This window comes from Chelonia mydas, chromosome 3, assembly GCF_015237465.2.
Source record: "Chelonia mydas isolate rCheMyd1 chromosome 3, rCheMyd1.pri.v2, whole genome shotgun sequence".
NCBI classification, from domain to species: Eukaryota; Metazoa; Chordata; order Testudines; family Cheloniidae; genus Chelonia; species Chelonia mydas.
This window is the reverse complement of record NC_057851.1, coordinates 12,574,866-12,601,743: the sequence shown is the minus strand read 5'-3', so window position 1 is coordinate 12,601,743 and position 26,878 is coordinate 12,574,866. Positions and strand designations below refer to the sequence as shown.

The following is a 26,878-nucleotide window of genomic DNA, read 5'->3' as shown; positions in this document are numbered from 1 at the left end:
ACCTGCAGTATAACCAAGGCTGGAAAGAGCCAAGATGTGGCTGGTTGGCTGCAGCACACACAGACAGAGCTGGGAATGACTTGCATGCTGGATGCTGTTTGTGGCAGTCCAGGCTGAAGGCTACAGCAGCAAAGTAGTGCAAAGGACACCCTAGGTTAGGTGGCATGGGTGATACAGCTATTCATGAGTCTGGATTGTACCCTGGTGTGTCACAATGAGTCTGTTTATCTCTTATGTAAATTGTGTTTCTGTTGTCTTTTAATGTTCCCTGGAAATGCCTTCTAGGTGGCAGAAACACATTCCTTTGTCTAGAGTGGGGTAACTTCAGTCATACCCGGCAGATACAATTTAAGAACATAATTCCCAATATGTTTCTAATTTTGAACTTGTCCTTCACATATACCCCACACAATAATATTAATGATCTGGGGTTATTAGCTTTCTATTAGCTATTAGCCAGGATGGGCAGCAATGGTGTCCCTAGCCTCTGTTTGCCAGAAGCAGGGAATGAGCAACAGGGGGTGGATCACTTGATGATTACCTGTTCTGTTCATTCCCTCTGGAATTGGCCACTGTCGGAAGATAGGATACTGGGCTAGATGGACCTTTGGTCTGACCTGGTAGGGCCATTCTTATGTTCTATTGATATCTTGCATGACACCTTTTAGATAGAGGTTATGATGTTAGTGAGATGGGGTACACTGAACTGGTCAGGCCAGCTGACCCTCGCTACCAGTTACCACTAAGGCCTTTGCCCTCTTGCATTGGGATACTGCTAGGGTCACAACCTTGCATTGTAATAAATCATTGTGATGTCATGCTGCCTTTTACTGCTGTATGTCATGCTTAGGGCCGTACCAAATTCAGGGTCCATTTTGGTCAATTTCGTGGTCATAGGATTTTAAAAATAATAAATGTCACAATTTCAGATATTAAATCTGAAGTTTCATGGTGTTGTAATTGTAGGAGTCCTGACCCAAAAGGAAGTTGTGTGTGGGGGGTGCCAGGTTATTGTAGGGTGAGTCTTGGTATTGTCCCCTTACTTCTTTGCCGCTGCTGACGGCGGCGCTGCTTTCAGAGCACCAGCACAGAAGTAAGGATGGCATGGTATGGTATTGGTACCCTTACTTCTGCGCTGCTGCCTTCAGAGCTGGGCTCTCGGCCAGGAGCCGCCACGCTCCAGCCACCCAGCTCTGAAGGCAGCAGCAGAGAAGTAAGGGTGGTATGGCAGGGCAACTAGGCTGGTACAGATTAAGTGGGTTTGTGTCTAGATAAAGCCTCTTGCAGCCATGTTGAGTTTCCATCTTCTTAACTTAACTTCTGAATTATTCTGCCTAAGATTCCCTTAATTGATGATTTCTTTTGTTACTACTTCCTGTCTTGTACAAATCTAAGTTATAGATTACAAAATTTAAGGGTTTTTTTGAAGTATAGCATGGAGGACTGGTTAAAGATTTTCAAATTCCACAGTTTTGACAATTAGCCTAAAATTTTGACTTTCAGTGGGGAAGAAATGAATTAATGTTATGTGACATTTTTCCTTTTTTGACCTATGTATGGGGATGGTCAACACTTTCAAAAGTGACAAAAGATGGTATTTACATTAAAAGAAAAAAGACAGCAAAAATACTTTCACAAGATACTGGAATCAATTGTCAAAGAGCTATAAAAGTGTTTTTTTTTAAAACACATCCTAGAAGACAGGGGAGGCCAACCTGTGGCTCCGGAGCCACGTGTGGCTCTTCAGAAGTTAATATGCAGCTCCTTGTACAGGCACTGAATTCCGGGGCTGGAGCTACAGGTGCCAACTTTCCAATGTGCCAGGGTGGGGTGGGCAGGGTCACTGCTCAACTCCTGGCTCTGCCACAGGCCCTGCCCCCACTCCACCCCTTCCCGCCATCTACCCTGAGCATGCTGTGCCCTCACTCCATCCCCCTCAGTGCCCCTTTGTTCCCCAGCACTGTTTTTTATCTGTTATAATCAGCTAACCAAGAGGGAATCTATGGAACCTATCGCACATTTTGAAAACTTCTCTTATCTAGTATCAACAAGGCCTAAACCAGTCTTTGGCTTCATGCCTGAAAAAACACAAGCTGTGCATCAGTCTGATGTAATCTGCATCCCTTAGTCAGGTTTCACACCTGCTTAGTTATGAAACTGCCTTCTTTGGAAGTGTTAAATTCACATACATATTAAAAAAAAGAATTAACCTGTTGACTTGTTCATCTCCTTGGCAATAACATGCTGCCTCCATGTTAGCTTATGATAAATGAAAAGGGGGTAGCTCCCTTTTATGGACACCCAGCCAGCCAATTAGCTGTAAAATCCCTTTGGTAGCTGTTCTCTGCTTGCTTTACCTGTGAAGGGTTAAAAAGCCTCCTTGCATAAGTACCAAAAAAAAAAAAAAAAAAAAAAAAAAGGCGGGGGGGGGGGGGAGTGGGCACCTGACCAAAAGAGCCAATGGGAAGGCTAGAATGTTTTAAAATTGGGAAAAAAACTTCCCTTTGTTGTGTGTTGTTCTCTCTGGGCTGCAGGGACATGGAGCAGAAATGCTATGAGCAGGAATGCTGTGTAAGGTTTCAACCAGGTATGAAAAATTATCTTCCATACCTAGAAGGAATCATTGGGACATCATATGTTTAGATAGACGCAATCAGGATTATTTATTTATTTTGGCTTGTGGATCTCCTCTGTGCTAACCTCAGATGCTTTTGTTTGCTTGTAACCTCTAAGCTGAACCCCCAAGAAAGCTATTTTGGGTGCTTAATTTTTGGAATTGCTCCTTTAAAATCAAGCAAAAGCCTGAGTTCCAGATGTATTTTCTTCCTTTTTTGTTTTTAATAAAATTTACCTTTTTAAGAAAAGGATTGGATTTTTGGTGTCCTAAGAGGTTTGTGCATATGTTGTTGTTTAATTAGCTGGTGGCAACAGCTAATTTCCTTTGTTTTCTTTCTCAGCTCTTCCCTGCAGGGGGGTGAAAGGGCTTGAGGGTACCCCACAGGGAGGAATTCCCAAGTGCTTCTTCCTGGGTTCAAGGGGTTTTTTGCATTTTTGTGGTGGCAGTGTTTACCACGCCAAGGTCAGAGAAAAGCTGTAACCTTGGGAGTGTAATACAAACCTGGAGTGTCAAGTATTTATTTTTAAAATCCTTGCAGTCCCGCACCTTCTGCACTCCAAGTGCCAGACTGGGGATTCAGCCTTGACATAACTCATGGGGAAAATAAGTTGATAAATTTAAAAAAGTGGGAATGCACAAGTCTTGTTCAGAATGAAAACAAAAAGTTTATTAGAGTGCCAGGACAGTGCCTGTCATTCCAAAGTCACCAGCCATATTCTAAGAATAAATTTTCTGCTGTGTATGCCACAGTCAAGCACAGAACAGGTACCTTGGGCTAGACTCACTCTCACTGGGGAGGCAATTTGCAGGAATGCACCCTGTGCAATTGCCTGATTAGCTGTGCAAGAGGGGGTTCCCCCCTCAGGGGAGGGGAGGTCAGGGCAGGTGGTTATTCCTCTCCTCTCCTGTGAGTTCTGCCAGACTTAGCACTTTGGGGCTGGACAGAAGCACAGCTGCTGTCCTTGGAGTCTGCCTAGGAGCTCTACTGAAATGGTGAATTTCACAGTCAGTGTGGGTCTTCCTTGTATGAGCACTACCAGCTGCCATGAACTACTCCTCAGAATGGGGGTGACAAGCAGCTGCTGCTCCTGCACTCCTGGTGAACCATTTGGGGGGTTCTTCCATCAGGAGGAGTGAGTGAGTAAGTCTGGCCTCTCTTATTCCCTCTCACTGAAACTGCTTAGATTAGCATCCTAAAACATAAGTGCTCTGAAACACAAATGAGGTTAAATGAGAACCATGTGCTATCGGAAATATTACCTACCTCAGGGCACAGTCATTGAGGGGATGGCTCAAGGCAGCAGAAAGAGGTGTCTGCCGACGTCACATGGTATTGTCACAGGAGCCATGAGTGATGCAACTGTTTAAAGTTAATCCACAAAATCATATTTACAATACAGGAACAAAAAGAGTAGTCCATGAACCAGAGTCCCTGCCCTGCTTGCATCATAGCACAAAGAAAAGCAGAATTAACAAAATAAGGAAGTTGGGAAAGGGAATGGCTATTGGTTTGGTTTTTTTTCCTGTACACAAAGAACACAGAATTACATATTCCATAACCACTGCCCAGACACTGCCAGGAAGGGTTCCTCATGAAAACAGTCAGGTCCATAGTTATAAGTAATTAACTCACATTGAATAGTACCTTTCACCATGAATGGCCCCATTAAAACCAATGGGACTTCTTGCAAGGTACCCTTCAATGTGAATGAAGGTCTCAGAATCTGGCTCAGTAAAAATACTTCTCAAGCAGGTCTCAGTGTATTGACTTAGGGCCTGACTTTTTAAAGGATCTTGATTTGGCTTCCATTTTTGCAGCTGCAGTCGCTAGCCCCCTACCCACAATAAATACAGCGGTGATGGACAGAGACAATTATTTTGTAATGCAAGAAAAGAGATACCAGTAGCTGGGTAGACTCTGTGTGATGGACAGGAACACAGACACTGTTATCTAGGATGCGACATATATGGACAGGTTACCTGGTTACACTAGTTCAGTTCACTGCTGTGGGTTATTGCAAAACTATTTCTTGTAGGTTGGGATGAGACAAATGGGAATGGATTTATTATCTCTTGTTGTGCAATGTCAGTTGAATACTGTGGGTGTATTGCGAAAAATCCAACTATTTCCTTAATGAATCTATATCTGGGTCAATTGCTGTACTCAAGTTACTTCACCTCAGAAATGGAACAGATTTTGCGTTGGGTAGATTCCTCCTTTGGGCAGATTTAGGATAATAGGGCTCCGAAAATAGGGTGCATTCACATAAATTCTAGAAATAATTAGAGTAACAGGAAATGTAATTAATAGATTCTAAGGTGAAAAGAGACTGTTGTGATAATTTAGTCTGGCTTCCTGAATGACAAAAGTCAGAGAACTTCCCCAAAATAATCACTATTTGGACTAGAGCATATCTTTAAAATAAGCTACCAACCTTAATTAAAAAATTTCCAGTGATGGAGAATCCCCCACAATCCTCAGTAATTTGTTCCAATATTTAATTTCCTTCACTGTTAAAAAATGTATGCCTTATCTGCAGTATGAATTTGTTTAGTTTGAACTTACAATTACTGGATCTTGCTGGACCAAATCTGGGCCTTAGCCTCTTTGGCCCAAAAAAGTATAATAAAGTCTAAATACTTCTGTGGATCTGTGCATTTGTGCCTCAGTTCCCCACCTGTAATATGGGGGTAATGGCTTTTCACTATTTCACAGGTATATTATGATGCTAAATGCATTGCAGATTGTGAGGTGTTCAGATATATGCCCCCCCTATTACCACACTATGTATCTGGGTTTGGAAGGAAGATTCAGTGCTGGGGATTCACAGACAAGAAGGAAGTTACTCGGTAACTAAACTGCATTTTTATACATATTCCTGTTTCTTAGCTCCTTATTTTGGTTTATTTTCCCTCATAAACCCCTAGTTTTCTCTCAGGGGGCTCTTTATGGATGGTAAATGTAGATTTCTAACACCTGACCCTCAGCAAAACTGCTCAGACCAGATTCATACGTGAATCTTGACGGACTCCTCAAATTTAGTGGAGCTCTGTCCAGGTGTAGCAGTCAATTTGTACAGATCATAATACAGCATCAGGCCTGAGGAAGTATCCAGCAGATATCTCAGGGGAGCAGATGGGTTTTGTATTTTAATTACTCTCTTCTATTGAAGATGTAGTTTTTAATATGGGAAAAAATCATTCAAATAACACTTTTGCCTCTGCAGCATTTTGGAAGAAATTCTGAGGTTCCAGATGGAACTGAGACAAAATCCTCCAGTAACTGAATGACAAAAGCAATACATCCAAGAGGATCTTAACACCAATTTCCCACATCTCAGGAAAACCACATCCCTCAAAACTGTGTCAGCAACATATACTAAACATAGCTATCAAAATGTAAACCAGATGAGTCCTATCGACAGTAGGAAAAATGGTGTGTTTTTAAAATGTGATAGCTAGTACAGGATATCGAACATGTTTTAAAATCCTATAGACAGGTCTAGGCTCACTTGAAGCAGCTAACACATGTTAAAACTACATCTGGCCCTGTCTAACTAGTATTGTAAGTCACAGCTATCACATTTTAAAAACACACCATTTTCCCTACTGTAGACATGCCCATGGAGTCTGGGGGGGAAAAAGTCTTGATTCTTCACCGCTGTCCATCTAGTGCAGTCATTTACACCGGTGCAAAATAGGTGTGAACACACTACCAAATGAGAAGCATGGTGTTTTATCCCCACTTTTCACTAGTGTAAATGACTGCACAAGGTGTATGTCAACAGAGAATCATGCCCTGGGAACAGAACAGAGCAAAACTGTATTTCGGCTATTTATGCTTCTACTTTTAGCACAGTCTGTTGACCTACATTTGTATATATTCTACATGGTATGTAATGTTATTAGTAGATTTAAATTGATTTACATTATCTGCATTGAAGTTTACTTTGACATTCATAGATTTATGGGTAGAATGAGTCACCTGTGTCATTCAAAGGAAAATTCAGTATGTCTAACTAGAAAAGACTCACAAGTAGTGGACTCACGTATATATACATTGGCCAGTATCATGTATAAAACTAAAAATTAACTTCCCAATGAAATAGCTTTTGGGTCTCGTTACTGAAAATGTTAAAAAGTGGCTGTGGTCTGGAATCCAAACACTAGCTATCCACAGGCAATTTAACCCTGCCTGTACCTGAATCGGCACCAGCCCCCCCTCTAACAAACAATCCCCAACTGATGTGAATGAGCCATTGATAGGAGAAAGAGAGCAAGGAGGGCGATGCAGACAGGTTTGTTAACCCTTTGCAGACCGCTTGCCCAGGCAAAGAATTCAAAATTATTTTGTAGTGAAGTGTGGGTAAAATATGGTTGAACACTTAGTTCCAGGAAGAGTTTTATATTATAAAATGCCTGAACGGATGTTGCCCCTCTCTTCCTCCAGTCCCCCGCAAACTTGCAAAACAGAAATTCACTGGTAAGTTAATTCCATTGGCTTCAGAGGACTTTGGATGACGCCCTGTGACCAAGCAGAGGAGGTAGTATTTTGAGAGTTGCCAACAAGCCAACATAAAGTTTTAGGGAGGAAGTCACATTCCATATATAGTGTCACTTGTGCACTGGGTTGATGTCTGTTATTCACAGGTAATCTAGGAAGTGCCAAACTGGATCAGACCAGGGGTCCATCTAATCCAGTATTCTGTCTCTGACAGTGTCCAGTACCAGCTACTTCAGAAGAAGGTGTAAGAACCCTGCAGTAGGCAGAGGTGGGATAACTCTTCACCCCCTTGCCCCACATTGGATCTATTCCTCATCTCAAATAGTTCAAATTTAGCTTAGCCCTGAAGCACAAGGTTTAATATCCCTTCCAAAATGTATTAATTATAACTAGGGCCCTACCAATTTCATGGCTATGAAAAACGCATCACAGACCATGAAATAAGGCCCTCCCCATGAAATCCAATTTCTCCCTGCTGCTAGGAGTGCCCAGCCAGGGGCTGCCTAGCTACAGCTGGGCTGGAGAGGGACAGAACTTGTTCATCCCCTGCACAGCTGCTCTGGGGGGAGATCATCAGACCCACCTCCACCTCTGGGAACCTTCTGCAGCCAAATTCATTCTTAGTGAAATTCCACCTCCTTACATGAAAAGTCTTTACTCATTCCACTTGGCCCTTTATTTGCGAGCCTCAGAACTTTTTTGTTGTTACTTTAACTAAAATTACTCCTCTCATCTCTACATTCTTTGTCTATTTCTACTAGAAAAATGTCACCCCTTCAAAATATAGGTGAGTGTTATAGATCTTCTGCAGTGTTTCCGGGCATATCAGTCAAACAGTGCTTGCAGCATCAAAGCTATACGGACAAAGAACTGTGATAAAGACTTACACCCATGGAAGTTGGCTAAACAGTATTTTACATGAAACAAAAGTAATAAAAGCCAAAACAAGTTGTGCAGTATTGAATGAGTAATTTAATGAGTAACACAGAAATGACAAATGATTTGAAAGTAATTCAGGTGACAGCTCTCTATTTGTTATTAGGAGAACATTTCCCTCTCTCATAATCCTTCCTTGTGTGATAATGACTTTCAAGAATAGACTCACTGATCCCATTGATTGTGCAGTAAGGTGACTCTCAACATGAATGATGACGGAGAAGTCTGGCCCATTGTATCAATGGGATTATTTTCAGAATAAGGACACCACAAGTATATCTTGACAGGAAGTGACCTTTAGATGGTATTTTGTGAAGGATGAAGTTGGTATTGATGGAGACGAAATCTCAGTCATTCAACGTTGTACAAGTCTAGCATGTACAATGCAGAATTTCAGGCAAGGAAGAAAAATCTACAACATTTTAAAACAAAGAATTAAAGCCGGAAAAAACATGAGATGAAAGGTCAGATCCTACAGCCATTACGCAGGTGAGTCAGTAGGATTTCATATATAAGGGCTGCAAGATGGCACCCAGATTTTCTAAATGGTGCTGTCATTAAAAAGAAGAATTTCCATGAAGGGAGGAATCTGAGGCTGTTATTTTATTTCAGTGGTGCAACGGCAGGAAGCAGGACATCTTGCCTTGATCATGGGGTTTGTACATCCAGGGAACACTTTTAAATCAGGACAGTTTGCGTAAATGTCCACATACTTACAAGGATTGGCTGAAAATGAAACAGAGCATGAGATTAGGTATTAACAAGAGGAGGAGAAAAAAAGCCCTGAACTGTTTCCTTTAAAGCATATTTTGACTCAATAAGCATTTTTCACTGTATTTTTTTTTCTGTTCTACAATTTTATCGGGGAACAAATAAAACTGAAGTCTAACAGAAAAATTGTTCATTTAGTTTAAGGCAATTTATCAGGTGGAGCAATACTTTGTTTTAATACAGCTTTTTACAGTTCAATTACAAGACAGACAAGTCAGGTTTGGAGGTCAGTCAAATTTTAATAAGACTAGACCAGTTCTCTCTCCTTCTATTTCCCATAAGAGTTTTGTCCCAAGAATGAGCTATCCAGATTTGCAAACCTAGTGTATTCTGCGAAATGTATCATTATATCTGCCTGGTAGTCCAGGAGGAAGAAGTCGTACAGAACTGCCCTACTTCTCTTGTAGCTTTGCTCAGGGGCTTGGCACAATCTCACTTGGAGAGCAGCCATACTGTTCCTTTACTCCCAGAAGCATTGTGCCTGCCTCAGGGGCAGTACTTCCAGGAGTTCTACCATCTGTCCATATGTGGCTCTCGGAAGTTACAACAGCAAAATCCATTGCAGGTTTTTCTATATACTCTGCAGTTCTTAGTGTACAAATACACATGACTTTGGTCGTTAGTAAAAGGCCCTGACAGGCTACCATTGTAGGTGTTAAATATTTTTAACATTGTCACAAGTTTCTTTTTCTTTTTTGGGGGGCCAAGGTAGGGAACTTGATGATCTCCTGGCTCATATTAAGCAGCATATGAATAGCTATATTTCTCTATATGAAATCTCTACATATAAACTTACTCCACAAGCTCTCTCATTGATTTCAATAGAATTTATTATATACTTATGTGGTGCCTAGCACAACTGGGTCCTGGCCCATGATAGCGGCTTGTAAGCACTATCACAAAGCAAATAATAAATACGAATAATTGCAAAGTCCTATTCAGTACAGAATCATAGAAATGTAGGGCTGGAAGGGACCTTGAGAGTCATCTGCCCCCATGCTGAGGCAGCATTAAGTATTCCTAGACCATTCCTGACATACTTACCTAGCCTGTTCTTAAAAAAATAAATTTCCAATGACGGGGATTCCACATTTTCCTTAGTAACATGTTCCCGTGCTTAACTATCTTTATAGTTAGAAAGATTTTCCTAATATCTAACATAAATCTCCCTGACTATAAACTGAACCGATTACTTCTTGTCCTACCCAGGGGGGACGTGCAGAACAATTGATCACCATCTCCTTTATAATGAAATTTGACAGATCCGAAGAATGTTATCATGTCCTCCTCAGTCTTCTCTTCTGATGGGGACATGATAACATTATGACAGTCCCCTGACAGGATAACAATCCCCTCTCAGAAGCCCTTACATGAGCCCCTACGCATGCTCATTTTTAAATATAACATGGTTAGCAATGAGTGTGTGTAAGGGCCTCGCAGTCACGTTCTGTAAGCAAGATTTTTGAGTTGATAATTTCCCAAAGCCTTCCCGCCAAGGGAATTAAACATTGTTTTAGTAAGTGAAAACTTTGCCACTGCAATACTTCAAACTGCTAAAACTTACTGCATAGTCCATTGTCACAAGCATTAGGGCAATCTCCACACACTGGCCCTGATTTGTAAGGTGTGCTTATTACATTTCTGTAATTCCCCCTGAAATGATAAAATTAAACAGAATAAAATGTAAAGCCAGTCTTCAACACACATATTCATTTACACTCAGGGGACATTTACACTGCAGTCGGGTGTGTGTGTGTGTGTGTGTGTGTGATTTGCTGGTTGTGTAGTCATTCCTGCACTAGTTCTAATCTAACTGCAATCCTTAAAGAGCAAAGATGCCATGGGGCAGGCTTCAGCACAGACTAGACTAGTGGTTCTCAAACTTTTGTACTGGTGACCCCTTTCACAGAACAAGCCCCTTATAAATTAAAAACACTTTTTAATATATTCAACACCATTATAAATGCTGGAGGCAAAGCGGGGTTTGGGATGGAGGCTGACAGCTCGCAACCGCCCATGTAATAACCCCGCGACCCCGACCCCCAGTTTGAGAACCCCTGGACTAGACCGAGAATGTGCCCAGCGGGTCAGGCAGGCTTATACAGCATGGGCTGATGTCTGCTCTACCACGCACTCACTGCTATATTTTGCAAGCTAGTGAGAATAAAACAAGCACAGACGCATCTACATGAGCTGCAATCACATCCCGGGCTGCAGTGTAGATACACCCTTAGTCTGGTATGTGTCAAACAATAATTTCAAATGTCAAAATGTAAATATTAAAATGAATCAAAAGCGTATGGCCAAATCCCCTGCACTGCTTTGAAAATCTTACCCCATTGTCTTTATTAAGGCTACGTTTAGTCACAGGTATTTTTAGTAAAAGTCATGGACTGGTCATGGGCAGTAAACAAAAATTCATGGCCCATGACCTGTCCACGACTTTTACTAAAAATACCAGTGACTAAAACTTGGGTGGGGGGCCATGGGTGCTCTTGGGTGGGGGGCGGGTGGTCTGGGGGCACTGTGGGTGCTGAGGGAGGCGGTCCGGGACCCTGCTGGTGGTGGGCACCATAGCCCAGGACCCCTGATGATGGTGGGCAGGGGAGGGTTGACGGAGTTGGCAAGGGGCGGGGCTCCCTACCCGCTCCATGTCCCTGCAGTGCCTAGACGGCGGAGGGGCCAGGGGGCTCAGCATGCTGCTCCCACCACAAGCACCAGCTGCCGCAGCGCCCATTGGCTGGGAACCACAGCCAATTGGAGCTGCCGGGGCAGGGCCTGCGGGGGCGGGCAGTGTGCAGCACGGAGCCTCCCCTGGCCCCTTTGCCGCCTAGGAGCTGCAGGGCCATGCCCATGCCAGTGGGAGCTGGGGAGCCCTTCACCCTGAGGTAAGCGTCCCCCCACACCTACCAACCCCCTGCCTCTGGCCCTGAGCCCCCTCCCACACACCCAAACTGCTGCTGCTGGCCCAGGGACTGAGCCAGCACCAGTTGCTGCAGAAGTCACGGAGGTCACGGAAAGTCATGGAATCCGTGACTTCTGTGACAGTCTCACAGCCATATTAATGATAGATTGCTTACGATACTTGCAAGTGCTTATGTGGCATCCTGAGTAGAGGGCTCACAATGACCAGCGCAGCTACTTCAAAGGAAGGTGCAATAAACCCTGCAGGAGGCAGTTAATAGATAACATGTTCTAGGGAAAGTTTCTTGCAGGCCCCTATTAGTTAGAAATACAAGCATCTTCTTTTTCACTTACCCGGCTGTTAAGAAAAAATGCTTAGATTTTTAAGCAGAGCAGACCTCACAGGGCAATTATTGGGGGTGGGGGGTGGGGGTTATGGGTTGTTTTATTTCCGAATGTAATTTGCATGTATGCTTCTGCATACCATTATTACTGAATTGCCCTTCCAACCATAAGCCCACTTTGAAAAATATGCTGCATTCTGCAATGTAGCCGACAGCTCCTTGGATCATTTTGATGAATTAAAGCACCAAGGAATTCCAATAATCAGTGAAATCCATAGTTAATACATACGCAGGGCAGTAATGGCAAACGTAATAGTATTTGTAAAACCTCTGAGGACAAAAGGCAATTGCACATCCAATCTGGTAAGACTTGTACCAAACCACCTGGAGAGAGAAGAGTAAATAAATGAGTGAATATGAAGGGCTTTATATTTTTAATATAATAAAATATAAATTTAAAAACATTTTCCTATGAAGTTGAAATTTGGGCATATTATCTTATTACACAGTGTGGCAGAATGTTACATCTTGTAGGAAAGGAAACAGAAACACTATGTAGTTTTCATATTGTCTTATTCACCCTTCATAGAAAACCATCTAGGATGTAATGGGGATGAAACCCAAGCAACATGGTAGATTCTCAGTCACCTGGAGTTTTTAAATCAAGACATATACATACAAACATATACACTGGTTCAACTACAAATTGTTGGGCAAGAGGCAGGAATCAGAAGATACAATTATCAATTATCTCACGCAACTGGTGAGACTAGGTAGTCATAATGGCGGCTTCTGGTAATTAAATCTAAGACAGTACAATTGTATAGAGCATTTGTAAATCAACCTACAGATGTTTATCTCTCTAGATATCTCGCCGCCATTCCAGTAATAACCAAATGCCTCCCAAATATTTAAAAATACAAATTAAGTCTCTTTTAGACTTTCTTCTTTCCTAGCCTGTAGGGGAATTAGCTTGATTAGTTTATAACTAGTGCATGTGAATGAGTGTGTGTGTATGTGTCTGAAGAACATAGTGAAGGAAGGCTAAGGGAAGATGATGATAGTTTAGGGCCTGAACAACAAGAGCAAGAACAACATTACTCCCACAAGAAAAAAAATCTAGTAGGTTATCTAGTGTCTCTGTCTGTCAATGTGGTATGGTTCCCTACAACTTAGGGAGCTTGGTCTAGCCTAGTTTTAAATTATGCAAAGCCATATGGTTTCCACCACATCCCGTGGTCTAACAGACCTCACTGTAAAAAGAATGAGGAGTACTTGTGGCACCTTAGAGACTAACAAATGTATTTGAGCATAAGCTTTCATGGACTGAAACCCACTTCATTGGATGCATGCAGTGGAAAATACAGTAGGAAGATATATATATACACAGAGAACATTAAAAAATGGATGTTGCCATACACACTATAATGAGAGCGATCAATTAAGGTGAGTTATTATCAGCAGGAGGAAAAAAACCTTTTGTCGTGATAATCAAGATGCCCATTTCCAACAGTTGAAAAGAAGGTAAGAGTAATGGGGGCGGAGGAGAGAGGAAATAAGCATGGGGAAATAGTTTTACTTTGTGTAATGACCCATCCACTCCCAGTCTTTATTCAAGCCTAATTTAATGATGTCCAGTTTGCAAATTAATTCCAATTCAGCAGTCTCTCATTGGAGTTTGGTTTTGAAGTTTTTTTGTTGTAATATTGCGACTTTTAGGTCTGTAATCGAGTGACCAGGGAGATTGAAGTGTTCTCCAACTGGTTTTTGAATGTTATAATTCTTGACGTCTGATTTGTGTCCATTTATTCTTTTACGTAGAGACTGTCCGGTGTGGCCAATGTACATGGCAGAGGGGCATTGCTGGCACATGATGACATATATCACATTGGTAGATGTGCAGGTGAACGAGCCTCTGATAGTGTGGCTGATGTGATTAGGTCCTATGATGATGTCTCCTGAATAGATATGTGGACAGAATTGGCAACGGGCTTTGTTGCAAGGATAGGTTCCTGGATTAGTGTTTTTGTTGTGTGGTGTGTGGGTACCCGCATGGCCCCACAGTATGCCAACATTTTTATGGCTGACTTAGAACAATGCTTCCTCAGCTCTCGTCCCCTAATGCTGCTACTCTACTTGCGCTACATTGATGACATCTTCATCATCTGGACCCATGGAAAAGAAGCCCTTGAGGAATTCTACCATGATTTCAACAATTTCCATCCCACCGTCAACCTCAGCCTGGACCAGTCCACACAAGAGATCCACTTCCTGGACACTACAGTGCTAATAAGTGATGGTCACATAAACACTACCGTATACCGGAAACCTACTGACCGCTATACTTACCTCATGCCTCCAGCTTTCATTCAGACCACACCACATGATCCATTGTATACAGCCAAGCTCTAAGATAAAACCTCATTTGCTCCAACCCCTCAGAGAGAGACAAACACCTATAAGATCTCTATCAAGCGTTCTTACAACTATAATATGCACCTGCTGAAGTGAAGAAACAGATTGACAGAGCAAGAAGAGTACCCAGAAGTCACCTACTACAGGACAGGACCAACAAAGAAAGTAACAGAAAGCCACTAGCTGTCACCTTCAGCCCCCAACTAAAACCTCTCCAGAGCATCATCAAGGATCTACAACCTATCCTGAAGGATGATCCCTCACTCTCACAGATCTTGGGAGACAGGCCAGTCCTTGCTTACAGACAGCCCCCCAACCTGAAGCAAATACTCACCAGCAACCACACACCACACAACAGAACCACTAACCCAGGGAACCTATCCTTGCAGAAAGCCCATTGCCAACTGTGTCCACATATCTATTCAGGGGACACCATCATAGGACCTAATCACATCAGCCACACTATCAGAGGCTCGTTCACCTGCACATCTACCAATGTGATATATGTCATCATGTGCCAGCAATGCCCCTCTGCCATGTACATTGGCCAAACCGGACAGTCTCTACGTAAAAGAATAAATGGACACAAATCAGACGTCAAGAATTATAACATTCAAAAACCAGTTGGAGAACACTTCAGTCTCCCTGGTCACTCGATTACAGACCTAAAAGTCGCAATATTACAATAAAAAAAACTTCAAAACCAGACTCCGAGAGACTGCTGAATTGGAATTAATTTGCAAACTGGACATCATTAAATTAGGCTTGAATAAAGACTGGGAGTGGATGGGTCATTACACAAAGTAAAACTATTTCCCCATGCTTATTTCCTCTCTCCCCCGCTCCCATTACTCTTACCTTCTTGTCAACTGTTGGAAATGGGCATCTTGATTATCACTACAAAAGGTTTTTTTCTCCTGCTGATAATGGCTCACCTTAATTGATCACTCTCATTATAGTGTGTATGGCAACATCCATTTTTTAATGTTCTCTGTGTATATATATATCTTCCTACTGTATTTTCCACTGCATGCATCCAATGAAGTGGGTTTTAGTCCATGAAAGCTTATGCTCAAATACATTTGTTAGTCTCTAAGGTGCCACAAGTACTCCTCATTCTTTTTGCTGATACAGACTAACATGGCTACCACTCTGAGACCTCACTGTGAGGAAATTGGTCATAATATTTAGTCTACAGTTTCCATTGTTTATTTTGTTTTTTGTCCCATTACTTTTGCTCTGTTGGAATAATTCTTATCCTTCATGGTGTTTATTCCCTTTAAATATATTGAGGCTGTTATTTCTCCTTCGCCTGTTAATCATTTAGCCAAGCATGTATCATTTAAAACATGAATATGACAAGTGGTGCTATTGTCCCTACCTGAGTATAATGGCCAATGACTGCACCTGGTGTGGTTGGCCCAATGCCATACATGAAATTTTCCACCTCACTGTACCAGGCTTGAATTGCATCTGACCAGGAATTGGGTGCAGTTGACATGTAGAGATTTTCGCCACAGCCAACTGCTGAAAATGGAAAGGAAACTGTTTACAAAAGCTGATGAAAGGGGCTTAAGAAGATACAAGAGCTTCAGCATGTGGGGAGAACCAATAGAAGATTCAGGAATTTCTAGGAGAGCCTGGTGGGAAGAATCTATTTAATTTCCTGAATACCCACACTTTACAGCCCTACCCTCTGTCACTCTTCAGGTCATGAGTGAATAGTGTTGCATAAATTCCAATGGTTCAGAGGTTACCTTTGGTTCTCATAAGTGTTCAAAGATTCAGATGTTTATCTGAACTTTCATGGCAATGATAAGTCAGCAGAGCCCAGATCTACCAAAATGCCAATGTATCCCTAAAACTCTGAGATTCACCCACTCTGGACAGACATTGCTGCCAGCACAAATAAACTTATTGACATTGCCCCCTGGTTCCTTGTCTAATGCATCCTGAATAGTCACATATTGGCCCAGCCTTCTGGTTTGCTCTATAAACTATGTCCCGATTTTAAGGATCTACTATTAATCCATCCTGGTGTTTGGTATGAAAATATTGGGAGACTAGGTTTTCTTGCAAAGATTCTTAAATCAAGAGTAACTCCATAGATGTCAGTGGAATTACACCAGCGTAAAACTAGTGCAACGTAGATCAGAATCAAAGCCTAAATTTGGATCTGGATACTAACTTTCTCACGTGTCAGGAGTGTTCATGTCCAGGGTGTTGCTTTGGATCCAGTCTTGAATCAATCATAAACTCAAATTAACAATACCCTTGTTCATCACTCTGTGAACAAATGCAAGTGACCTCAATTAAAAGGGATTTACCTTCACACCAAGAACTTTTCATATTATTAGAGCTGTTTAGGGATAAAGAATGGGAGGAGGGGGATTGGAAGGAGATAAATCTTAAAAAAAAAAATTGAAATTTTTTCCCAATTTTTCTTCAAAAGTTAAAAATCGTGAAATTTCTTGGAAATTTTTCATTATTTCTTTAATGTTGAAATATAGTCAATATTCAAAAAACTTTTGCTTATGTCTGAATATCATGCAGTCCTATTGCAGAATACATGAATCCATACAGTCCAGTGTTATAAATGTTATTCATTCAGCAAAATATTAATACCACTTAAATATGAATGGGGTTACATTATCTGCAAACTGTTTGTATAATGGGTTGAATGAAGCATTGTTCATTTAAAAGTGACACTTTACTTACTAGTTGTCCTTCTGTTTTCGGGACTGTGGGATAAAGTACATTCATTTGCCCAACTTTTGGCATTCTCTGCAGCTGCAGGACTCCATTCCTTAATGAAATGAGAAACATTAGGTGTTCAGATGTGCACCGCTTAGTACTTCGTAATGCAGAACATAGAAGAGAACATACACTTGGAAATTGCATTTTCAGTGTTTAAAATTTTCTTGACAATTCCTTCTTTTTCATTTGGGCAGTAAAATGAGGAGCAGCTCAGTAGCTGCACACCTTAGGAGGAGGCTAGATATCACGGTGGTTAGCTAGATGGAGAATACATGACAGGGCAACATGGGAGACCAGACCTAGTGGTTTTTCCCTTCACTTCAAAAAGGAGACATTATTGTTCATGAGCAGCAAGAGTTGTCATATCCAACCTGCTCCCTTCCCCTGATAACTCCTATGTTCACTAACATTTTATAGGGGAAAGAATTCAAATGGCATGTTTTCTGCCAGGTGAAATGCTGTGCCCTTCCAAATTCTCTAGTAACATTGATAGGGTCTGTATGCATTATAGATTGCTTTGCAGAATGCATCTTACCATCCTCAGCATGTTGCTAGCGGTTGGCATCACCCCTCTCCTTAAGGCATTGTGCTTGTCAGCAATCTCATTTTGTTGACTTGCGTTGTCAGTTGACAAAGAAGCTAAATCTGGAGTCTAAATTAGAGGAATGTACAATAGTTTTTCTTGTATTTGTCTAAAATATTTTATATGTAAACCTAGGAATCAATTCCAATTAATGTGTCTTTCAAATATTTCATGAACTAACCCTAATCCTAACCCCTTAGTTATGCTACTCTGAAACCTGTAATTATGTTTATACACTTAATTTCATCAGAATGAATCTGTCAATCAATCATTAATTAATTATAGGTCAGATTCTAATATTTTTATTCTATGCTATGTAGCACCTTACTTCATGTGTGGGCCCAGTGAACACAATTTAGCAATCAGAAACTGATAGTGTTATCTAATCTTAGAATTTTTAGCCTGCCAAATTCTTTGAAATATATTGGGCCAAATACAGTACTGTTAAAGGCAGGAACAACTCCACTGAATGTATTATTATTTATTTATTTATTTACTAGGGCTGTCGATTAATCACAGTTAACTCACGTGATTAACTATGAAAAATTAATCGCAATTACAAAAATTAATCGTGAATAATCACAATTTTCATCACACTGTTAATAGAATACCAATTGAAATTTATTAAATATTTTAAATGTTTTTCTACATTTTCATATACATTGATTTCAATTACAACACAGAATACAAAGTGTGTATTATTTTTTATTACAAATATTTGCACTGAAAAAGGATAAATAAAAGAAATAGTATTTTTCAATTCACCTCATACAAGTACTATAGTGCATCCGATGAAGTGAGCTGTAGCTCACGAAAGCTCATGCTCAAATAAATTGGTTAGTCTCTAAGGTGCCACAAGTACTCCTTTTCTTTTTGCAAGTACTATAGTGTAATCTCTTTGCCATGAAAGTGCAATTTACAAATGTAGATTTTTTGTTACATAATTGCACTCAAAAACAAAACAATGTAAAACTTTAGCGCCTACAAGTCCACTCAGTCCTACTTCTTGTTCAGCCAATCGCGCAGACAAACAAGTTTGTTTACATTTACAGAAGATAATGATGCCCTCTTCTTAGTTACAATGTCACCAGAAAGTGAGAACAGGTGTTTGCATGGCACTTTTGTAGTCGGCATTGCAAGGTATTTAGGTGCCAGATATGCTAAACATTTGTATGCCTCTTCATGCTTCAGCCACCGTTCCAGAGGACATGCTTCCTTGCTGATGACACTCATTAAAAAAATAACGCGTTAATTAAATTTGTGACTGAACTCCTTGGGGGAGAATTGTATGCCCTGCTCTGTTTTACCCTCATTCTGCCATATATTGCATGTTAAAGCAGTCTCGGATGATGACCCAGCACATGTTGTTCATTTTAAGAACACTTTCACTGCAGATTTGACAAAATGCAAAGAAGGTACCAATCTGAGATTTCTAAAGATAGCTACAGCACTCGCCAAGGTTTAAGAATCTGAAGTGCCAAAATGTGAGAGGGACAAAGTTTGGAGCATGCTTTCAGAAGTCTTAAAAGAGCAGCACTCCGATGTGAAACTACGGAACCTGAACCACCAAAAAAGAAAATCAACCTTCTGCTGGTGGCATGTGACTCAGATAATGAAAATGAACGCGTCAGTCCGCACTGCTTTGGATTGTTATCGAGCAGAACCCGTCATCAGCATGGACGCATGTCCTCTGGAATGGTGGTTGAAGCATAAAGGGACATTTGAATCTTTAGTGCATCTGGCATAAAATATCTTGCAACGCTGGCTACAACACTGCCATTAGAATGCCTGTTCTCATTTTCAGGTGACATTGTAAACAAGAAGCAGGCAGCATTATCTCCTTCAAATGTAAACAAACTTGTTTGTCTGTGCGATTGGCTGAACAAGAAGTAGGACTGAGTGGATTTGCAGGCTCTAAAATTTTACATTATTTTATTTTCAACTACAGGGTTTTTTTGTACATAATTCTACATTTGTAAGTTCAACTTCCATGATAAAGAGATTGCACTACAGTACTTGTATTAGATGAATTGAAAAATACTGTTTCTTTTATTTTTTTACAATGCATATACTTGTAATCAAAAATAAATATAAAGTGAGCACTGTACACTTTGTATTCTGTGTTGTAATTAAAATCAATATATTTGAAAATGTAGAAAACATCCAAAAACATTTAAATAAATAGTATTCTATTATTGTTTGACAGCATGATTAATCGTGATTAATTTTTTTAATCGCTTGACAACTCTACTATTTACATCATGGTTGCTCCTAGGTCGAGGATCCCATTGTGCTCAGCACTGCACAGATATATCGCAAAGAGATTGTTGTATGAAGCTATGTGACTGTTAAGCATCTCTTTGGAAATTTTTGCTGAAACTTTTGGCACTTTGAAATTCTTACTCCTTTCACATCCATGAAAATACCATGAAATGTTTGAATTCTTCAGTATACTATAGAATTTCTTCATGATCATGAATGTTATACCTAAGGTTACAAAACAGTTTTCATTGTAACCCTCTGTTTTCCCAGTTATGACTATCTAAGCTCAGTCAGTATTACTGCATGTGTGTGTCATTTCACTTTTCATTTGTAAACCTTACTCAGCCTCAGGGTCTTAGGCCCTGATTCTATGATTGCTTCTTCATGTGTCTGACTTTACTGACATGAGTAATCCTATTGCTATTGAGAGGACTACTCATGTGAGTAAAGTTAATTGGGAAAGTATTTTCAGGATCTGTCCTTTAGTTCAGTGGTTCTCAACCAGGGGTATGTGTACCCCTGAGGGCATGCAGATGTTTTCCAGGGGGTACATCAGCTCATCTAGATATTTTCCTAGTTTTACAACAGGCTACATAAAACGCACTTGCAAAGTCAGTACAAACTAAAATTTCATACAATGACTTGTTTATACTGCTCTATATCCTGTGCACTGAAATGTAAGTACAATATTTATATTCCAAATGATTTATTTTATCATTATATGGTAAAAAAAGAGAACATAAGCAAGTTGTCAGTAACAAAGTGTGTGACACTTTTGTATTTTTATGTCTGGTTTTGTAAGCAAGTAGATTTTAAGCAAGGTGAAACTTGGGGGTACTCAACACAAATCAGACTCCTGAAAGTGGTACAGTAGTTTGGAAAGGTTGAGAGCCACTGCTTTAGTTTGCCTTGAACACTTATGTCATTTTAAGGACTTAAGCTGATTTAAGTGCTTGTGTTGCTTTAGGGACTTAACAGGGTTTAAAATTTCACCCCCCATTTCTCCCCAAAAGGGTCAAAATCAACATGAAATGCTTTGAAATGACTGAAGTGGAACATTTCAAATGACGTACAAATGGTTTTTTTTCTTCGTCAGTTTGCAAAAATATTTGACATTTTTACTTTCCATGGTGATTCAGAAATCTCAGAATATTCATGGGGTTGGAAAAATGTTTCCCACCCAGCTCTCGTCCTACCTGTCCGCTGGATGGCTGCAGCACAGCAGCCAGGCCGAGGAATGCAGCCAGCAGAATCATCTCTGAAAAGGGAAGAACAACCTGCTTAGTTCTCTTTCCTGTCTATAGCTTCTGTTTATTTAAATACATTATAGAAGTGTGCTGCCGTGTGCTGTATACGTCTAGCGTTTTTCTCAATCAAGAAGTTGGTGGCTTTGTCACCAAGTCTTTATACTAGAGAGAAAAATCCTCCTTTCTTTCTCTCTCTTTTACTTCTGACAGCACTATGAGCCAACCAGCAACCCATGGTTTTCTCACAGTACATGCTCCTCCACTAGAGGGTTTTCCTTTCTACTAAGTTAAGGATGTCCTCAATTTCCCTGCAGGGAAGAAGGGGAGATATTATTACTGCTGCCAACCTGTCTTGGGGCTTTCATTATGTGGGGACAGGTTTAGTTTCTAGCCAGAGCTCCATAGGAATCTTCCCTGTGGAGACTACAGAGGGGATGCACTGAATTAGCATGTGCACCACACAGCTTTGCAATACTCCCTTCCTGGCCACTTACTGGATTGCACTTGCCCATACTGTCCATCCCATTGTGGAGGGGATGCTGAAGACATGGTACCATAGCTGCCTCCCAGCAGACTTTCTACTGCTGGGGATATGCACCTGAGGTTACAGCAGAAGAAGTCAGTGCAAACCTAATTTGAATTTAGCCCCTTAAGTTTTGTTCAAACCAATGCCCCTTGTTTACAATTGAAACAGGGAGGTGGCCATCTGTATGGAAGGAAGGTAAGATTTAGGGCTAGATGGTAATTTTAGAAATAACCCTGAGCAATGCGTGGTGCATGAGCTCCCAGAAGTATCCTTAGGAGACATCCTTCTCTGCCTCAATTCCTCCCTTGCTGTCTCCTTACTCCTCAGGATAGTAATTTATTGCTGGTCTATAGCACCAATGTAAACTTCTACCTCCAGCTCGCACTGCTTTCCTCATGACTCTGGCCAGTGAGTAAGGGCAGGAGCTAAGTCTCTGTTCATTCCCCTTCCACCTGTTCTGGGGAGGAAGTAAGTGGGTAAGTAACTCCCCCTACACCTACCCAACCTTTGAGTAGCCCTTGTGAGAATGCTACGGGGGGATTCCTTCTCTCCAGGGCAAATGCATGGTCCTAGTCACAATCTATCTGAATAACTGAGAGGGCATTGATGTGTCCGCTGTGTTCATGTTCAAAGGGTAGGTGGTTAAGGACCAGCACTGGAATATTGCTATGGATCAAGAGCTGGGCCAGAGATTGTGTCCCAGGAAAGATGAGTTGTTTCAGGACTTTTGTTATAGAAGGTTTGCTCATAGCATAATTGTGTGAATGGAACACAGCAATGGTTTTCACTCAATGATGACCTGTTGGGATGCAGGGCTGCCCTTGAGGTCCACCTAGGAGTCGTGTCCAGTGCAGAATGCAGCTGCCCACTACTTGCACTGGACAGGACTCTTAGCATGTGAGAGGTGTGCTTGAATCCTTACTTTGCATTTCTGTCTGATTCTGGGTGCAGTTCAAAAAGTGTTCAGGAGTATTTTCAAATCCCTGTAAGGCCCAGGACCCAATTTATCTCTGGGGATCTTTGCTCCCTGTCATTGTCGTTAGGATCAGCTTGGAGGCTTTGGCTCAAAGTACCTATGGTTTAACTGGCTTGTGCTAGTGGCTGGGCTGGAATTCACTTTCATTGGTCCTGTGTCCAAGCCGCAGTCTAAGTAGGCTTAAGTGTATGATGCCAGGTTGATTTATTATTAGTTTAATTTTATATTTGGTTTAGAGGGAGGTTGATGGTTGTGGTTTAATGTATTCTTGGTAAAATGACAATGGGGTTAGCAGACCTTTTCATATGCATAAGAACATAAGAATGGCCATACTGGGTCAGACCAAAGGTCCATCTAGCCCAGTATCCTGTCTGCCGACAGTAGCCAATACCATGTGCCCCAGAGGGAGTGAACCTAACAAGTAATAATTAAGAGATCTTTCTCCTGCCATCCATCTCCACCCTTTGACAAACAGAGGCTAGGGACACCATTCCTTACCCATCCTGGCTAATAACCATTAATGGACTTAACCTGCATGAATTTATCTAGTTCTCTTTTAAAACCTGTTATAGTCCTAGCCTTCACAACCTCCTCAGGCAAGGAGTTCCACAGGTAGACTGTGTGCTGTGTGAAGAAGAACTTCCTTTTATTTGGTTTAAACCTGCTGCCCGTTAATTTCATTTGGTGGCTCCTAGTTCTTATATTATGGGAACAAGTAAATAACTTTTCCTTATTCACTTTCTCTACACCACTCATGATTTTATAGACCTCTATCATATCCCCCCCTTAGTCTCCTCTTTTCCAAGCTGAAAAGTCCTAGTCTCTTTCAGACTAGAAGAAGTGGGTCTCTAGAGCTACTTGCAAAGAGAGCATGTTGACAGGGAGCATGGGGGAAAAGCAGGTTGCACTTTTCCTACCGGTATAGCCAGCTCCACTGCTCACCAGACTGCTTGTATGATGCTGGAAGCAATAGATCATATCCTCACTTGTAGCTCTATCAACTTCAGTCTCTAAAACTCTGTTTGCATCAATGAAACTAAACCCATTTGCATCAGGTAAGGAACTGGTCCATTATGTCTTCCATAATTTTAATGTCTGCCTGCACTCCTCTTGGCTTAGACAAGGTACTGTCTGTAGACTTCTCTGGTGCGAGGTATTGGCAATCGAGTAGTATAATTGCCTTGTGACATTGTCCTCTAGTAGCTGACTCATATGGAGGATAAGGGACCTTCTACTGCTAACAATAAAAGAGTTTCTGCTTTAGCTGAATCGGTCTAGTCCTGTGTTTTGTGCAATTTTAGAACCAAGGTTTTAATCTCAGCTCCCCAGATACAGATATGAACATAAAAAGTATCTAATAATTGTATATGTCTGTGGCATATGGATTCATTATGGGCCAGTTCCTCAGCTGGCAATGCAACGATGTTCATTTTCACTAGCTAAGGATCTGGCCCTAACTTCTAAAATATATGAACACTAAACAGTTTAATGCTGATCCTTAGGGTTAATATATGTAATTTTTCTTTCCTGGTAATACATTTTCTGGTGCTGTGTTTGTTTGACTTTAAGGTATGTTTAGTACACATTTGTTATCTTATAACTTTACCTTACTATTTCCAAATGTAATATTATACATGACTGCCCCAGTACTTGAGATTAAAGAAATATTCTTAATAACATGATTTTTTTCCTGCATTTCATTCTGCACTAGACAATAGGAGGATTTTTTGGTAAATTTGTAGCTGTACACAAGTATTTCAAGCTAAAATGTGTCTGTTTTCAAGTGAAACCGGGCTACTCTTAGAGCAAACTGCACTCTTATCCAAGTGGAAAGAAATTCATTTTTCACATACAAGTGACTTTGGCATTGAAAACTTGGGAAAATATATGCTGTAGCATGTTCTGAGGTGAAAATAACCAACTCATAGAAATTGTGAATATCGTTAAATTTGCAAATAGGACTGAGAAATGCCCCCACTGAAATGGCAAAAATGTGCACGCTAAAATGTTGTCAGAAAAACACAATATAATTATGAGTTTTTTACTGGATTCCTAGAGAGTTACAAAAATGCCTGCAGAATCCTATTGTGTCAATGGGACTCCTACTTACTTAGACGTTTTGAAAACCCCATCCTTTTCACCCAAATGCTTATGCTTTAGAATAGAGGTTCCCAAACTTTTCTCACTGTATCAGCTGCCACTGTACTCCTATCCTTCTCATCACTGATACTTTGTGTGTTCTTCTTAACACTACCTGTCTTTAGCCAGTGGTCCACCTTTTGTTGTTACGTACAGATATAGTTATAGTGCAATGCATACAACTGTAAAAAACCCTGATTAAGTTCTGAGCTCAGTTAGACTGGACAATTCCTGGGCAACGGAACCCACGCTGTACGGTGATTGGAGGGGAAGGCGCCGTATGTCCGCGTCTTTATGTATCTGTGTTCTCATTGGTACATCTTGAAGTAAATTAACAGTATTTTTATTTAACCATATTGTACATAACAAACTCCCAGTGAGTTTTAAAGCTTCATCTGAGTGGCCTATTATGAAAATGCAATAAATAAAATAATGAATAAATAAAATCCACCATTAGGCTATTTCTCCCACATCCCCCCTCCCCCACCGAGATGTCTCGCATACCCCCAGGGACTTACATTACACAGTTTGGGAACCACTGCGTTAGAAGACGTAAACCTACTTGCTCTGAGAGTTAAACTTTAGAGCCTGATCCTGCAACCAGCTCTGTGCTCTGTGCATGTGCAAAGTCCCATTGACATCATGGGGCCAATCCACACACACCATTGCAGGATCAGTGCCTTAATACCTCCAGTCTGTATTATTTCAACATTACAGGCAGAAATCTTCTTGTGTGTGCTTCTGTTCCCCTCCCAAAGACCGAGTCTTGGAAAGACTCGGTCTAGCCTAAACTATTCATACAAAGCGGGCTATCTTCCTCTCTTTCTTACAAAAGTGCAACCCCACATTCATTATTTATTATCTAGTGAAACTGTTTTATAATTATACACACTACAGTTTTTCTTTAGGTAGCTTTCTGTATGTGCAAGGTAGTTTACGGCTATGTAAGGAGACAGGATCGCTGTCCTGAAGAGAATTTTATCTAAGCCAACAGCCCACACAATGAACCGGAATTTAAACGTATATATTATTTAATACGCCTGCTTAACTGCTGTTTTATTGCCTAGTCACATGGTGTAAAGGACACTTTTTATTGTTTCTTGATTCTTTCCATATTTTCTCTTCTTACTTTTGCTAACCCTTTGCCTATATTTTACCCTTCCTCATTTCATTGAAAAAAATCAAGGCATTATATTGCTCTGAGTGCCTGAATGTTTCAAACAGCCTTCTTTGTAGCAGATAATATTTTAAAACCTCAGAATAAGGTCTCCACATGTTAAATAAAGGAATGCAAGTCTTACCTTTCCTTTCTGGGAAGATGGGAAATGTCTTCTGCACCTTTCAAGAGTTGGTGGAAGTGAATGGATTTCTTCACTGGAGCATAATATATAGCTCACCTGTTTACTGCTTTGGCAAGGTGACTCAGCGTCACTGCAGATTTAATAAAACCCAAATTGGAACTGGGGAGAGCACTGGGTTTGTCGTACACTCTTCCCAAAAGATGTTATTTGCATTTGATTTTTACTTCCTAATATTGTGTATTTGGAAAGCGCCAAGAAATCTCTGCTTCCAATTAAGCAGCTGACCTATGTTTCTTGTACATTGCTAATTATAAGTAAATTTCACAATTAGAGCAAACTGAATAATCTCATGTCACAAAGGGTCTTTACAGAGAGTTGACACATCTAGTTATCTCTAAGGCTTAGTGGGTCTAATATTCATCAACACCAGTGGCTTTCAAACTTGGGTACATGAGCTCTTGTCAGGGGGTACACGAAAAATCCTTTAATGGTGGACAACACATTTTATTTAGTATAGAGGTTTTTTAAAATGGGGGGTGGCTCAGGCTGATGATGCCAGGTGGCTAGGGCCAGCCCTGTGGGGCAGGGTTCAGGGA

The 26,878-nt window shown here is 40.9% G+C and overlaps 1 protein-coding gene across 1 annotated transcript; it reads right to left on the bottom strand.

The window, feature by feature from the left end:
- Window positions 1-8,075: 8,075 nt before the first annotated feature.
- On the bottom strand, window positions 8,076-26,672 carry LOC102946329 (cysteine-rich venom protein-like). The gene is made up of 8 exons (XM_007061716.3): window positions 26,283-26,672; window positions 21,290-21,351; window positions 17,784-17,900; window positions 17,210-17,297; window positions 15,873-16,018; window positions 12,366-12,460; window positions 10,393-10,481; window positions 8,076-8,783 (listed from the first exon to the last, which is right to left on the bottom strand). The coding sequence occupies exons 2-8, from the start codon at window positions 21,347-21,349 to the stop codon at window positions 8,656-8,658; spliced, it is 723 nt and encodes a 240-aa protein (XP_007061778.2). The 5' UTR covers window positions 21,350-21,351; window positions 26,283-26,672; the 3' UTR covers window positions 8,076-8,655.
- Window positions 26,673-26,878: the final 206 nt, after the last annotated feature.